This window comes from Hemicordylus capensis, chromosome 1, assembly GCF_027244095.1.
Source record: "Hemicordylus capensis ecotype Gifberg chromosome 1, rHemCap1.1.pri, whole genome shotgun sequence".
Taxonomy (NCBI): Eukaryota; Metazoa; Chordata; class Lepidosauria; order Squamata; family Cordylidae; genus Hemicordylus; species Hemicordylus capensis.
Window position 1 is genome coordinate 436,197,116 of NC_069657.1, and position 15,781 is coordinate 436,212,896.

The window sequence follows — 15,781 nt, forward strand, 5'->3', positions numbered from 1 at the left end:
CAATGCAGTTTCCTTCTGAGTAAAAATGGCGGGGATCACGCTGCATGCCGGGCTGATTGACGAAGGCGGCGGCAGCAGCAGCGACTTCACGGGAGAGATCCTGAAGAATTGACGCAAACACATGACGCAGCCCAGGCCAGGGGCCAGTCCCTACTCTTGAGGAGGACATTCGCAGGCAGGACCAAGACTTGCCTTAATGCCGGACGTCTACCAGTTACCATGACGCCGGACCGTGCAAGAGAGGAGGGGGGGGTCTTACGACACAGTTCGCTCAGGAAGAACGTGTCATCATACGGCGACGGTTAGTTGCAGGAGTTCTGATTGGCTGTACGAGGCGTTCCGGGGGCGTGGCTGCTGCTGGCGGCGTGGCTGTGTGTGTTGCTGGCGGGAGATCTCAGCATGGCGGCGTCCGGTGAGGGCTGCTCTCCGCGTGAGGGCTTCTGGCCCGAGGGATCGAAGGCCGAGTGCGGCTTCGTGCGCGCGGTGCAGGCGCTGCCTCCTAAGCCCAACACCACCGTGCGCTTCTTCGAGCGTGGCGATTACTACACGGTGCACGGCGTCGATGCCTTCCTGGCGGCTGAGGAGCTTTTCCGGACGCGGGGGGTGATTCGGACCCTGGGCGCAGGTGCGGGGCTCGCGGGGCGGGAGGCAGGCAGGCAGGCAGGTAGCCCGCAAGGCTTATTCTGAGTCCTGTTTCCTGTTGCACGAGCATCAGGTGCAGCCCAGCCTCCTCCACGAGCATCGCCATGCTTGCTGCAGACTTTTCATATGGAAAGGAATTTGGAAGGGAAAACAAAAGAGAATGGATAGAAGAAGAAAGAAGGGAAGGGGGGAATAAGCGGAGTTAAAAATGAGGGTGCAAGGGAAATGGAGGCGCCTTGCAGAGAATGGGAGAGTGTAATCTTTGTATAACGTTATGAAGATCGAAAAGAAACAGTCTTTATCTCTATTCTCTGTTTCTGTTACTTTTTAAGAAACAGCTGCCTGACTTATCAAACTCTAGATAGAGGCCCATCTGCACAAACACTTTGTTTCCATTGCAGGGTTAGTGTGTTGGATCTCGAGAACCTTTTTTTCCTGTTTTGTGTTGCCATCGTTGACTGAAGCCATTCATGGAAATACCCTTTCCAGGATCTTTTCACAACAGGAACCCATTAAAATCTCAGGATTGCTTTCAAAGTCGCTTGGAGATTCATGCCGATTTGGAGACTGCAGACCAATTCTGGAGCGTTCGAAACCCTGTTCCCAATTAGGTTCGGTGTTTCCCCTCAAACGTTTCCAATTAGAATTGCTAGCTTTTGAACTGGCTCCTGCAGCTTTTCCCCTAACAAGCTTAATTTGTGACAATTAGCAGCAAAAACATCAAGAGCTGTGTAGCACCTTGAAGAGTAGCAAGCATAAACTTTTGTGGGTTACAGTCCATTTTATCAAATATCTGAAGCCCACTTTTACCCACGGCTGACAAGTGTGTGCACACATTAGATATCTGAATGTAGGGTAAAGAAAGCAATGAGCAGGCTGATCATATGCCTTCTGATACTGTTAAAAGCTTTATCTGCTAATTTCTGCAAATCAAATCTCTGTTTGAAAGGCAAGGATTAAATATGGATGAAGCAGAGAAAATATAAGTATAATAGGCTTAATAAGGATTGGAGATGTTTTTGTGAATTTTGGAAGTCTAGGCATGGTGTTATTTGGGGGACTTGTTTTCCCTTGAAGTGATTTATATGGCAGTGATGGATTATTATAATTAAGGATATATTTTAATGGCTTGATACAATTAATATGGATATTTTTTATGCTAAATTACTTTCTAACAGATATGGATGATATGTGTGTTGACGTATGATGTTTGTAACTTTAAAAAATGCAGGAGCAGGCCTGACACACACACACCCGCATCTTGTTGGCAACTGGACTTCCAATTGTAAATTAGACCAAAGCAAAGCTTCTGATGCTTTATTAAGATTTTAAATGATGGCATTTCTTATATAAAAATGGAAATACAGGATGGTTTCTTACACATAGGAAAAACTAGCTGAGTTTAATCATGCAGAATTTTGACAGGAGTGATTTCAAAGAACTCTGTGAAAGAAAGTTTAAAATATGTATATGTATCTGAGTGAAATCAAGAAAGCAACATAGAAGGTTAGGTAATCAGGGTTGCAGTCCTATGCACACTTGAGAATAAACCCCACTGAATGTAATGAGGGTTTTTTTTCTGAGCAAACATGAAGAGGATCAAGCAGTGAGATTATTAATGAACCAGTATGCATAATTAATTCTGGGACTAAAATATTCCTATGAACTGTGGATAGCATCTAGTCAGCATAAATGTTGTTGTACTGATGTAAGGACATAATGTGTGGTGGTTATGCAAATCAATTAACATATGCTCCAAACTAGTTCTGGTGCTTATGGAATTGTTACACAGCTTCTTGTCTAAGACCATATATGTGCAAATAGGGAGCTCCTTGAGCAGCATGCATTTGGGCTACCTTTGCTATAGGGCAGTGTCTAGAATGGTGTTCTATGAGCTCTCACTGCAAGCGATTACTCTTCTGCAAGCTGTAGTGCAACTTTCAGGGTACTGCAACTGCAAAAAGTATTTCTGTACGTGTCACTGTGGATGGTACTCATCCAGTTAGTAATGTGGCATTTTGTGCTGTATGGCAACCATAGCATTCAAGTGAGTTAGATCTGAGGTTAGGTTTTAGCACATGTTCTCATAGAACACCTTATGTTTTATTAATAAACTAGCCAATCCCCGCACAGAGCATCTGTTCGCTCTTTGGGGCCGGCTGCCTCTCCCCAACCCCCACCTGCCCCAGTCTCCGGCCAGGCCGAGTGCCAAGCCCAGGCTGCCGGGCCGAGCCCCGGCGGCGGCCGGACCTGTCGCCGCCCCGCGGCCTGGCCGGGCCCGCCGCAACCTCTTCACCCTGTGGCCGGGCTGTGCCCGCTGCCGCCACCACCATGCTGTCCGGTCCCCGCCCCGCCACTGCCACCTCACATCTGCGGCCAGGCTGGGCCTGCCAGCCGCCTCGCATCTGCCCAGCCAGCCAATTCTCCTGGGTGTGCCAGCCAATCAGGCACCTCCGCAGCCAGCCAATCAGCTGGGCTGCCGGGATGCATTTCCCCTGGCACACCCAGGAGAAATATATATGTAGATTGCAGAGTAGATCATACTGTAATAATGAATACATTCTCAAATCATTTGCTCCACTTCTTCAAACACTAATCTTGCTGATTCTTATTCTAATCTTGATCCAGTATACAAAACCCTGATCTATACAAAACAAAGATGTATTTCATGTGAATTTATGTACATGTATTGTGCATTCTATCATGTTTATTTTCTGAAGGTAATTATCCTTTTTAAAAAATCGCTTGCCTGTTACAATAAACTAGGGAACTGCCATGGTCATGATCTAGTCCAGTCTAAGCATGTTTGATTTCAACAGGAGTGATTTAAGCACTTGCTTACCATTGAAATTGACATAAGAACTTAAGAACAGCCCTGCTGGATCAGGCCCAAGGCCCATCTAGTCCAGCATCTTGTTTCGCACAGTGGCCCACCAGATGCCGCTGGAAGCCACAGACAGGAGTTGAGGGCGTTCCCTCTTTCCTGCCATTACTCCCCAGCAACTGGTACTCAGAGGCATCCTGCCTTTGAGGCAGGAGGTGGCCCACAGCCCTCCGACTAGTAGCCATTGATAGACCTCTCCTCCATGAAGTCATCCAAACCCCTCTTAAAGCCATCCAGGTTGTTGGCTGTCACCACATCCTGTGGCAGAGAGTTCCACAAGTGGATCGCACGTTGTGTGAAAAAGTACTTCTGTTTGTTTGTCCTAGACCTCCTGGCAATCGATTTCATGGGATGACCCCTGGTTCTAGTGTTGTGTGAGAGGGAAAAGAATTTCTCTCTCTCCACTTTCTCCACACCATGCATGATTTTATCCACACCATGCATGACGGGGTGTAAACGTGCTTAACTTGGCTGGATCACGCCCTTTGTTTCATTTGTTACAACCATACTCTTTAAACCCCTTTAGGCACCCAGAAACTTGAGAGTGTTGCAATTAGCAAGATGAACTTTGAATCGTTTTTGAGGGATCTCCTTCTGGTTCGTCAGTACAGAGCTGAAGTGTATAAGAACAAAGCAGGAAGCAAATCTATCAAGGAGAATGAGTGGAAACTGGCATACAAGGTATGTCTTCATCACATATGATTGGATTAAACAGCAGTATTAGGAAGTATTTGTTACTCTAATTGCACATGTATGTGCTTTTCATCTGGCAGTTAGACTTTATAGAGTCGTGCACTGTCAGGTTTATTCTGGTGTTGCTTCAGGTTGATGGGTTCTTTTAACAAATGGAGACACCTCACAGTGCTGGAAAAATACTTAACAGTTTCATGAATCAACATCATTTTTTTTAAAAAAAGGCACTGACACCATTATGGGCTAAAGAAACATTTTAGTTTATAGGAGACCAGGGCTTACTGAAGTGGTAAACCTGTGTTTGGACTTGCAACATTTCAGAGCAGTAAGTGGGGACTCACATGATTGAATAGCCCTCTGCATAGTAACCTAGCATGCCATGGAGAAGGCCAGACTAGAATTGTTCTCCATACCTTCTGTTTTCTGTGTGGCGCTGTTAATAGATCTGCTCTAGAGTGCTTGGCTAGGATGCTCTGGCTGCATCTGGGTTATTGTGTGGAATCAGCTTGGCTGTGGCTGTCTTTCACAGTATTGATCTTGAGCAAAGCTTTGGTCTGGAAATGATGAGGAAGCGTATATGCAATGCAACATATTTATAAGGGATACAATTGGGGTACAGGAAGTGAAAAAGATTGGTTAGGCAAAGTATTGTTAACAAACAGTCTTAACAAGAATCTCACAAAGAGGAACATTAGCTCAAGGTCCAGATTGTAGCTTAGTCAGCTTAAGGCTTGCTGTAGAAAGGACTGAAAAATGGAAGAGAGAAAGGGGATGAGGAGATTCAGAGAGGCTGAAGACCACGAGCAGGTCTCCTTGCAGGGGGAAGGCAGCAGAAAAGCAGGGAGGAAAAGAAGATGTGAGTGGCGTAAAGCTACCACCCTCGAGAACCAGACTGGTGTAAGTCCAGGCAGACTTCCATACGGACCCCAGTTCTGGTTCTAGTTCTGATTCTGAGGCCATGCGGTCAGGCCAGGAGTGCTTGTACTTCAAAACATGACCGGAGGCAATGCATAAATCATGCTCCCTCCCTGGAGGGGCTGAAACTCGGTTTGGGGGAGGATTCCCTTCAGTCCTTTGTTATGGTGACTGAGGGCTGCATTGCCCCAAGCTTCGTTTGAGCTAAGCAACCGAATTGCATAGTTTGCCAAATGTGGGCATGTGCAGAGTTCGTGTTCCCATGAGCCTAGGTATCCCAAAATGGAAGCTGTGGTCCCACAGTTCCAAATTGTCAAGGTGAGACTCCTGCAAGATAAGGGGCCAAACCTACCAGCAACTTGATTTATTCTGATCAGTGCCTCTTACCTTGGAATAAACATTCTGTCAATATTATAACAGTATAGTTTAGACAGATTATAGGAGTGGGCTCTTTTCTAGATGGCTTTTATTGACTAACAAAATCCAATACAAACATTATACTACAGAGGTTTGATAAAAATAGACTTCATGGAAGAGAAAAACAAATTTATACTGAATAAGGCTTACATATAAAGAACAACTTGCCATTTCAAAAAGATTTGCATGAAAAGAAATACATAGATGAAAACAGATCTTCTTTTAAATCAGACAATCAATAATAATCAATAATCAAGGCTTGAAAAACTCTAGAGTATTCTAGTATTGCAGAAACATTTTTAGTCTTTAAGAAAGACTGACTTTATCTTCTTTCTCTAAAAGTAACTTCTGTTATCAGTAGCCTTAGTACTCAAAACAGAAAAAACTGATGCAGAGTTCACAAACTCAGAAATGACCCTTTCCAGCTTCCAAATAGAAAATGCCTCATATCAGTACAAAGGCCAGAATTGCATTTATCCATGACAAAATAATATATAGGGGTGCTGTTTGCAGCCCTAAGATAAGTTGTTTTGGCAACAGAGGGAGCTTCTTGTTTGGAGTTGTGAGAGCCCCTACTTTCATTTTGAAGTGGTACAGTCCAAACGCAGGTTTACCACCTCGGTCAGTTTGAGGTTCAGGATTTTTTTCATCCAAGGAACTACAAGCATCAAGGTTCCTTCTGGGATGCTTGCTTGTGCAATGAAGTACAAAGCTTGCAAGGAAGACTGGAGCTTGGCTTACTTTGCAAGGAATCAATTTGCCTAAAAATAATTAGTTGGGTTTTTTTTAAAGAAGAGAGAAATCTTATTTCAAGATGTTTCAGGGGATTCAGGATGTTGCAAGTCTGTAGAAACCAAGTTCAACAAGGAAATCCTGTTGAACCTGTCTGCCAGATTATGTGGAGGGTAACCCTGCTTGAGGATATGAGTCTGTTTAACTTTTAGTTCTGGCCTCTTGCTAAGTCTCTGGGCAGCTTACATAGATATTTCACCATTTAACAAGGGAGAAAAAGAGTAAAGAAATAGGAATTCCATGGTTAGGCAAGTGGACTGAGCGGGTGGTGGCATTCAGTTCCAGGTAGTTTTGGATGATGCAGATTATCTAGACCCATTTCAAACTGGCTTTTGTGTGGGCTATGGGGTTGAGACTGCCTTGGTTGGCTTGATGGATGATCTTCAATTGGCTGTTGACAGAGGGAATGTGACTCTGCTGATCCTTTTGGATCTCTCTGCAGCTTTCGATACCATTGACCAGGGTATCCTTCTGGACCACCTGAGCGAGGTGGGATTGGGTGGCACTGTTTTATAGTGGTTCTGCTGCTACCTTCTGGTGGATTCTAAATGGTGAAGCTTGGAGACTGTTCTGCAAAGCGAGAACTAAAGTGTGGAGTTCTACAAGGCTCCATACTGTCTCCAGTGCTCTTTAACATCTACATGAAATTGCTGGGAGAAATCATCAGGAGGTTTGGTGCAGGGTGTTATCAATATGCTGATTGCACCCAGATCTACTTCTCCATGTTGACCTCATTAGGAAATAGCATATCTTCTCTAAATGCCTGTCTGGAAGTGGTAATGGGCTGGATGAGGGATAACAAACTGAAGTTGAACCCAAATAAGATGGAGGAACACCTATATCGGGCTGCAGCGATATAGGAAGATACTGAAAGGCATCATCTCATACTGTGCGGGAGATGGCAATTCCTCCTGTATTTTACCAAAGACAACTACAGGCTCTGTGGTCACCAGGAGTCAACACCTACTCAACTTTACCTTTACTGACTTTGGGGTCTTGGGACCCGAGAGGTGGTTTAGATCTGCCTGTTCTGGATGGGGTTACACTCCCCCTGAAAGATCAAGTACATAACTTGGGAGTGCTCCTGGACCCAAAGCTCTCTCTGCTTTCTCAGGCTGAGGCATTGGCCGGGAGCACTTTTTATGAGATTCGGCTGATACATCCGCTATGTCCATTTCTATAGGTAAATGACTTAAAACAGTGGTACATGTGCTGGTAACCTCCAGGCATGACTACTATAATGCGCTCTATGTAGGGCTGCCTTTGTACGTAGTCCGGAAACTACAATTGGTACAGAATGCGGCAGCCAGATTGGTCACTGGGACCAACATGAAGGGACCATATAACACCGATTTTGAAAGAACTGCACTGGCCGCCGATATGTTTCCGGGTGAAATACAAAGTGCTGGTTATTACTTATAAGCCCTTAATGGCTTGGGTCCAGGCGGTTTAAGAGAGAACCTCCTTTGTCATAAACCCTGCCATCTGTTACAATCTTCTGGAGAGGTCCAGTTACAGTTGCCACCAGCTCATTTGCTGGTGACGCAGGACTGGGCTTTCTCTGTGGCTGCCCCAGGTCTTTGGAATATGCACCCTGCTGAAATAAGAGCTTCTCCTTCTCTGTTGTCAGGAAGACCCTCAAGACTCTCCAGTTCTCGCAAGCTTTTGATTAGAATTTTAATAATATGTTTTCATAACTGTTTTATACTATGGCTTTTATTGTGTCTTGTATATTTAATTTTAAATTTTGTACACCGCCTAGAGATGTACATATCAGGCAGTATAAAAATATGATAAATAAATTCCCTAAATATTCCATAAATGCCCCCCAAATAGCAATACCCTGTAGCAGTGATTCAAAAAGTAGGTAAGTCATTTTCACACACTTCCTGTTGGGAGAGAGGATGTGCAAACCAACGGGTGATTGGGGCCAGATTGCCCTCCCCACTCCTTTTCTGTAGCCAGAGGGCTAGGGTTTGGGTGCATGTAACCTTCTCCTGTTTGTACCAGAGTCCATATTTCAGACATCAATACTGGAATATTCACAGGAGAGTTAATCATTTAAAAAAATCAACAACACCCAGTTCCTCAAAAGTTCGCTATTCACGAGATTGAAGCAACAGATCCTCAAGCTTATCTTCAGTTCTTAGGTCCCAGTCTCCTGGTCCTGACTCTCGGGCTGAATGAGTGGTGCTCAAGAGCAGAGAGCTGCTTATTCTCCTTTTCAGTAGTTCCGTCTTTGCCTTTTTCTCTTCTTGTCTCAAACTCTTCTTCATAATCAAATTTTTTCTCAAGCTCTCCTTTTCCTTCACAAAGTCTCTCCTTGGAATTCTCTCACACACAGACTGACTCACACACAGACTGACTCTCTCCTTCGGCAACCTACAAGGGCCAAAAGTAATTCAGTGCACTCCCCATCCAACAGAGGTCTACACACTCAGGGTTATATGCGCAGACATGCACACGGGTAAGTGTGGACCCACAAGATATAGCAATGAGTGGGAGAGCAAAGAGGCTGTCCCTCCTCCATCTCTCCTTGTTTACCTTTACTCAGTGACAAAGGGAATTTTTCCGATGGGCTAATAGCCCAAGGAGAATTTTGTCCTGTTCTGTCCCCCACAACCATTTGGTTTGTCTAAGTCACAGGAGCTATTTGCCTTGCAGGTAAGTTGGCTGGATTGTGTGTTAAACTTTGGTGGGGGAGAGAGATCTTTCTATGCCAGTGGTTTCCAACATGGGTTAGGAACATAGGAAGCTGCCATGTACTGAGTCAGACCATTGGTCTGTCTAGCTCAGTATTGTCTACACTGACTGGCAGCGGCTTCTCCAAAGTTGCAGGCAGGAATCTCTCTCAGCCCTATCTTGGAGAAGCCAGTGAGGGAACTTGAAACCTAGATGTTCTTCCCAGAGCTCCATCCCCTAAGGGGAATATCTTACAGTGCTGCTCACATGTCTGGTCTCCCATTCATATGCAACCAGGGCAGACCCTGCTTAGCTAAGGGGACAAGTCATGCTTGCTATCACAAGACCAGCTCTCCTCTCCATGCTGCTGAACTACGACTCCCAGCATCCCCAGGTATAGTTTATTGTAGCTGGGGATGCTGGGAGTTGTAGTTCAGCAACATCTTGAGGAACCCATGTTGGGAACCACTGTTCTATGCAGTGGGGTGAAATTGGTGAGTACATGCTTTGCTCCAGCCTTGTGAATGAGAATGAAAGACACCGACTGACTACAGTTATTTCCCGTCTGGCAATTCCTATTTTCTTGATATGTTTTTATGAGCTACCATGAAGATGGTACATCTGCTTGGCAGTATATGTAACATGTTGTCGTCTGATCTTATTGAGGCAGCAATTTTAAAAGATATAATGTGGTTTTCATCTTAATAAGTTGAAGGAATTCTAGTTCGATCAGTTAGCAGATTGGTTGAAGGGATGGTGTTTAAATGCTTTATGTAATCTTTCAGACCCAGGTTCCATTCTATATTTTTCTCCCTCAAATAGGGTTCTCCAGGGAATCTTGCCCAGTTCGAGGATATTCTGTTTGGTAACCATGATATGTCATCTTCTGTTGGTGTTGTGGCCATTAAGCTGTCCTTGACTGATGGACAAAAGGTTGTTGGAGTTGGGTTTGTGGATTCCTTGGTGAGGAAACTGGAAGTGTGTGAGTTTCATGATAATGATCAGTTCTCCAACCTGGAAGCTCTTCTGGTTCAGATGGGACCCAAGGAGTGTATACTCCCTGCTGGAGAGGTTGGTGGAGATATGGGAAAACTGAGACAGGTAAGCCATGAGCACACTGTGGACCCCAAACTTTGTTTTCATAAATATAAAACTGGAGTGGAGAATTGAGCAACTCATTAATTTTGTTTAATGTGTATTTTTCATAATTTATCTGAAAGCAGTTCACAGTATATCTGTTAAAACAATAAAATCCATGCGTGTTTTAAAATTAAAATGAAATGAAATATAATTTCAATGAAATATAATCACAGGATCAACACCACAACAGAAATAAAACAGCACCCCTTAAACTTCAAAGGCCTGTGTGAATAGCCAGGTCTTTTCCTGTCTTTCAAAGGTAGTGAGGGAAGCCAAAGAATGGATGTCCATTAGGGAAACAATGCAAAGCTGGGGGCAGTTACCAAGAAGGCCCTGTCCAGCATGCACAATTATCAAGCCTTTCTCAACATTAGCACACTGAGGAGAGTATCCTCTGATCTTGTCAGGCAGGTGGAAATATTAGACAGTTGAGAAGTGCTTACAGAGAGAGAACATGAAGGTGCACACCATTGTTTCCTCTAAGCTGTGTTTGCACGCACCAAAGCCCAGCCCCATGCACAGAAGATTGGGGGGGGCACAGTCTCTGCTGCACCCGCCACCTGTCTCCCCCGTCCCCAGCCAGGAAGATTGCTGAGCTTTCCCTGGCCGGGTTGCCGCCGCCGCCTCCTCCTCTTCCTCTCCCCTCCCTTCCCACGGGCTAGGCCTCTTCGTCCTGCAGATCTCGTGAGAGCTGAGGACAGGAGGGAGGAAGCAGCGGTGCTGCCCCACCCCCACCCCTGTGGCTCCCTGTCCCAGCAGCCCAGATGGAAACCAGAGCTGGGAGGGGGGAGGAGGATGGGCAGTGGCTACCAGTGTTAGCTCCCCCCCATGGGGTGGGGAGTTTAAAAAAAAAAGAAAAAAGTTGCACAGTGCAAAACAGAAAAATCATTTAGAGTGTGGAGAGTGTAGAGGAGTGTGTGCACACACTGCCTCAGTGCTGCCGCCCAGGACAAACCTCTCCCCGCTCACTATTTTAAAAAATTAGAGGGCTCACTGGTGCACACACTGGTGGGGAAGTTAACTTTCTACAGCTTTAGTTGAGTCATTCCTGGGGGGCCACTGCTGCTCTTTTTAGCTGACGCCTTCTGTGCTGGGTCTAGTGTGTTTGCTTGCCCTAAGAGAAAAGGGGAGACTCTTGCTGTGGCTGCTGTCCGGGGCCTAGCGCATGCGTTGCGTGTTTTGGCCCTTGGACCCACGTGCGCCCTCCTCTTTCCCTTTTTGCCTTTGGGTTCCTTCCCTTGCTGCTTGGTTTGCAGCAGCTGTAGCTCATTATGTTTAACTCGGGCAAATGATGGTGACTGCTTACCATGGTTTGCCTCCAAAACCGAACGAGAATACTTATTCAGACGGTATCTTCTACTGCTGGTATAGAGGCAACAGTAGTTTGTGTTCACCGTAATTTGTGTGATTTGTGTTTAACAGCAGCTACTGGAAATCAGGAAGTGAGGCAGGGAATTGGAGCACATGAGAGGAGGGGAAAGGGAGGGAGGGAGAGTGCAGAGGCTCAAAGTGTGGCCTCAGTGATGAAACCATGGCTGGGCTGTGACATTTGAACTGGACCAGTGTGGTTATTTTTCGCTCTGTTCTTGAATGGTGTTTGAAGACTCCTGCCTGAAACCTTGGAGAGTCTCTGCCAATCTAATTTTTTTATTTTTCAGATTTGTACATCTGTCTCTTTGCAGTTTACATCAACATAAAACAGATTAAAAAAGAAAACCTTAAAACAATTTAAAACCACAGTCAAGTTGACAATTTGGATGAAAAACCAAGTCTTTAAGGACTTTTTAAAAGTTGTCAGAGCTGGGGAGGTACTTATTCCAGTTGGATGTATTGGTGGCCAGTATAGCTCTTTTAGTATAGGAGTAATAAGGTCTCTCCGAGATGACCCAGAGACCAACCTGGCCGCTGCATTTTTTTTTAACCAATTGCAGTTTCTAGACTACTTACAAAGGCAGTCCCACACAGAGTGCATTGCAGTAGTCAAGTCTGGAGGTTACCAGCATATGCACCACTGTTCTGAGGTCATTTATCTTCTATAATGTGTGCAGCTGGCATATTGACCAAAGCTGATAGAAAGCACTTCTGGCCACTGCCTCAGGCTGGGACACCAGGGAGAGGTTTGGATCCAGAAGTGCCCCCAGACTACGTACCTGTACCCTCTGGGGAAGTGTGATCCCCTCCAATTAGAGCAAACAGTACTGAGCTAGATGGACCAATGCTCTGATCTGGTATAAGGTAGCTTCCTTTATTTATTTATTTAAAAATTTCGCATAGACCGCCTCCTCCAAAGACTCTAGGCGGTAGACAACAACAATACCAATCACAATTTAAAAATAAATAAAGGGCAAACGTCTGGTGAAACAGGTAGGTTTTAAGAAGGGCCTTCAAAGTAGCTAGGGAGGGAGCTGAACGAGTTTGTGTGTCAAACTGGGGAGGAAAGCAGGCTAGGAGCAGCTCAGATACACTTGACCTGATTGTTGCCCTCCATTATGTATTTCGTCACACACACACACACACACACACACACACACACACACACACCCGCCTCCCACACCCCAACTTGTTCCCTTAGCTTCATCACCTTTGCTTACCTGGATTAGAGTGGTGTTTGGGTTTATGAAATGCTTTTCTAAAACTAAAGTAAATAAAGTCACCTGCATCCCTCCTGTCTGCTAATGTAATCCCATCTCAGAGGAAACTATGGATGATTCTTCATCAATTAAAACTGGTGAGCTTTACTGAGTGATGTACCTTAGTACATTCAGTTCCTCAGGTAGTCCTTAATTTTTTTGACACCGTCTCCTAGTTTTTTTTAGGCCAGAATTGTGGCTATTGTTACATAGGAACATAGGAAGCTGCCATATACTGAGTCAGACCATTGGTCTGTCTAGATCAGTATTGTCTACACAGACTGGCAGCAGCTCCTCCAAGGTTGCAGGCAGGAATCTCTTTCAGGCCCAGTCACCACGCACTACACCAGGGCCTGGGACACTAAGGAGGGTCAGCTGAGAAGACCTCACAGGTCAGGATACAACTGGCCGAGAGAGGCGATCCTGGAGATATACAGGTGCTAAGTCCATAAGGGCTTATGATAGGTTAGAAGAGCTAATCTTAAAAAAAGACTATAAACATATTAAAGAATTCAATAGGCATCTCACAGTTTCTGCTGAATTAGTCTGCAAATCCATTAAGATATTCCTCTCGGGGATGGAGCCGCTCTGGGAGGAGCATAAGGTTCCAAGTTCCCTCCCTGGCATCATCTCCAAGATAGGGCTGAGAGAGATTCTTGCCTGCAACCTTGGAGATGCCCCTGCCAGTCTGTGAAGATAATACTGAGCGAGATGGACCTATGGTCTGACTCAGTATATGGCAGCCTCCTATGTTCCTATGACTTCCTTTTATTTCCACGTACAAAGAAATTTTTTAAATAACCTAGCAGCAGTAGGCCTGTATGAAGAGGCATGAACCAAGGACTGTCTTGATTAAAAGCATAGAAGCCCCTTATGTGATATGATTAAAATGTGTTAAAGTGATTACATAATGAGATAACCCAATGGTACATATGAGATGTGTCTAATGCACACTCTTGGGATAGATGGACAAATGTTCTGACTCAGTGCAAGGCAGGTTCCTATGTTCCTAAAGTCGTCAGCCATTGTCGGTGATCATGGATATGCTCTATATGGCTTTACAAGATTAAAACACTAATACATTATGATTTATTTTAATTTTTGAGATAATCTGTACCTTTGTATTTTAATTATGCATTGTTTTAATTATATTGTAAACTGCTTTGAGATTATTTTAATGAAAAGCGGAATATAAATTGAATAAATCAACACAACACATGTGTTTTGATCCAGTTCTGCTCTAGCAGCATTACTAATGTAGTGTGCAACGTTGTTGTGACTCATAATATCCAAATTAGGGTATGTTTGCTGTTTCTCTGGCCTCAGTATGCACCTCTTCACCATCAGTATGCATGTTTCATGTATTCGGGTGAATAAGAGTTGTTTAGAGACGCCTCCGCTTATACTGGGAATATGGATATGTTCTTCACATCACTGGATTTTATTGCAAAGTGCTCTGAGAAAATATGCAGCTAGATGTAGAGCTACCCATTGTGTGCTAACAGTTTGTGGTTTGGGTGTGCATAAATCATAATCTGCTATTTAATTGGGGGTTGAATCGAATCACAGATTCCCCCTCTCCCCAAAAAATAAATAAATTGATTATTTGATAGCAGCTGGTTTGGCTGGCTGCCTCAATGAATCAGCCCCAAATCACTTGAATCGATTTGGGTGATTTGTGTGCCATGTTGAGGCCCATTTTGCTGGAAAACCAGCCTCAAAATGGCACTTTCCCTGGGGAGAACTGGTTTATCAAATGATAATTCTCTACTCCAGACAGCGCATCAGCCCACTTTGGAGGACAGGTCTACCCTGCTGGGCTGATGCGCTAAGTCTAGAGCAGAGGGCTGGTCTACCTGCTGATCACAATTGATAGACCAGCTTGCTCTGGGGGGAGGAAACGCCATTTTGAGGCCCATTTCCCCAGCAAAACAGGCCTCCAAATGGCATTTGAATCACCCAAATAGATCCGGGCCAAATTGGGTGAATCTCCTTGACCCTGAAATGGCTCCTCTATTTTGAGGGCAATTTGATTTGGGTTCATATCTGCATATCACCCCCAATTCGACCCGAGTTAATATGACAGTGAATCTGTTTGCACATCCCTAGTTTGTTGTTGGGCAAGAGGTGGTGGGTTACTGCACTTCTTTCTAGAATTGCCCAAAAGCTGCATCTGAGTTGTGCATGTAGTCTAGTGGCCACTAGGGGCTTATTTGAGCAATGGTTTGCCACACTATATATGGATCAGTGCAAAAAAGCATGGGTTTGTGCTAAGATACATGCAGAAACAACATTTTCTGTGTGTGTATTAGCCTTAAATATGAGTTTAATGTGTATTTAAGCCTGGAGAAAAAATATATATATTCAAAAAGCAATGTATTTTTCATACTAGAAAGAGGGAGGCAGATTGACTAATTGGAGAGAGGTTACTATGGATGATCTGATATTTACAGGTTGTTCAAAGAGGAGGAATCCTGATCACAGAGAGGAAAAAGAATGACTTTTCAGCCAAGGATGTTGTTCAAGATCTCAACCGCTTATTGAGATCAAAGAGGAAAGAGCAGATGTCGAGTGCAGCACTACCTGAAATGGACAAAGAGGTGGGTAACTGGGGCAGGGCGTGGTGGTGGGGAGGTTTAGCATGACTATGTGTTTTGGTAGCCGGACAAGTTTGTCACTCGCATTGATCGTTTTGGAGGGAAGTAGTGAGTAATAAAATACCCAGCGCTGTTTGAGGCTTGTTGTTTAATCATTGTACTTCTTTCCATTCATCTTTGTATTCTTTGGGAACACATTTTAGAATGATCGTATTTATTATTTTTCTATTTAAGCCGCTTTGGGAACTTTTGTTGAAAAGCGATATATAAGTATTAGCAGTAATAATATCTGTGGACAAGAATATATTTAGAGCTTCAGAGTGGAAATTGATGTTCCTTCTGTCATGTTATTATTCATCTCTGGAGATAGCATAACATATTTTTTATTA

The 15,781-nt window shown here is 44.4% G+C and overlaps 1 protein-coding gene across 3 annotated transcripts in view; it reads left to right on the forward strand.

The window, feature by feature from the left end:
* The first annotated feature begins 284 nt into the window (after positions 1–284).
* The window catches only part of MSH2 (mutS homolog 2), an 88,375-nt gene continuing 72,878 nt past the window's right edge, over positions 285–15,781 (forward strand). The window contains exons 1-4 of one of the 3 annotated variants that reach the window (XM_053243687.1): positions 285–301; positions 4,053–4,207; positions 9,848–10,126; positions 15,249–15,395. In XM_053243687.1, the coding sequence (XP_053099662.1) occupies positions 4,088–4,207; positions 9,848–10,126; positions 15,249–15,395 (546 nt within the window). In that variant the 5' untranslated portion in view covers positions 285–301; positions 4,053–4,087. The other 2 variants (XM_053243696.1, XM_053243677.1) reach the window with 2 other exon arrangements.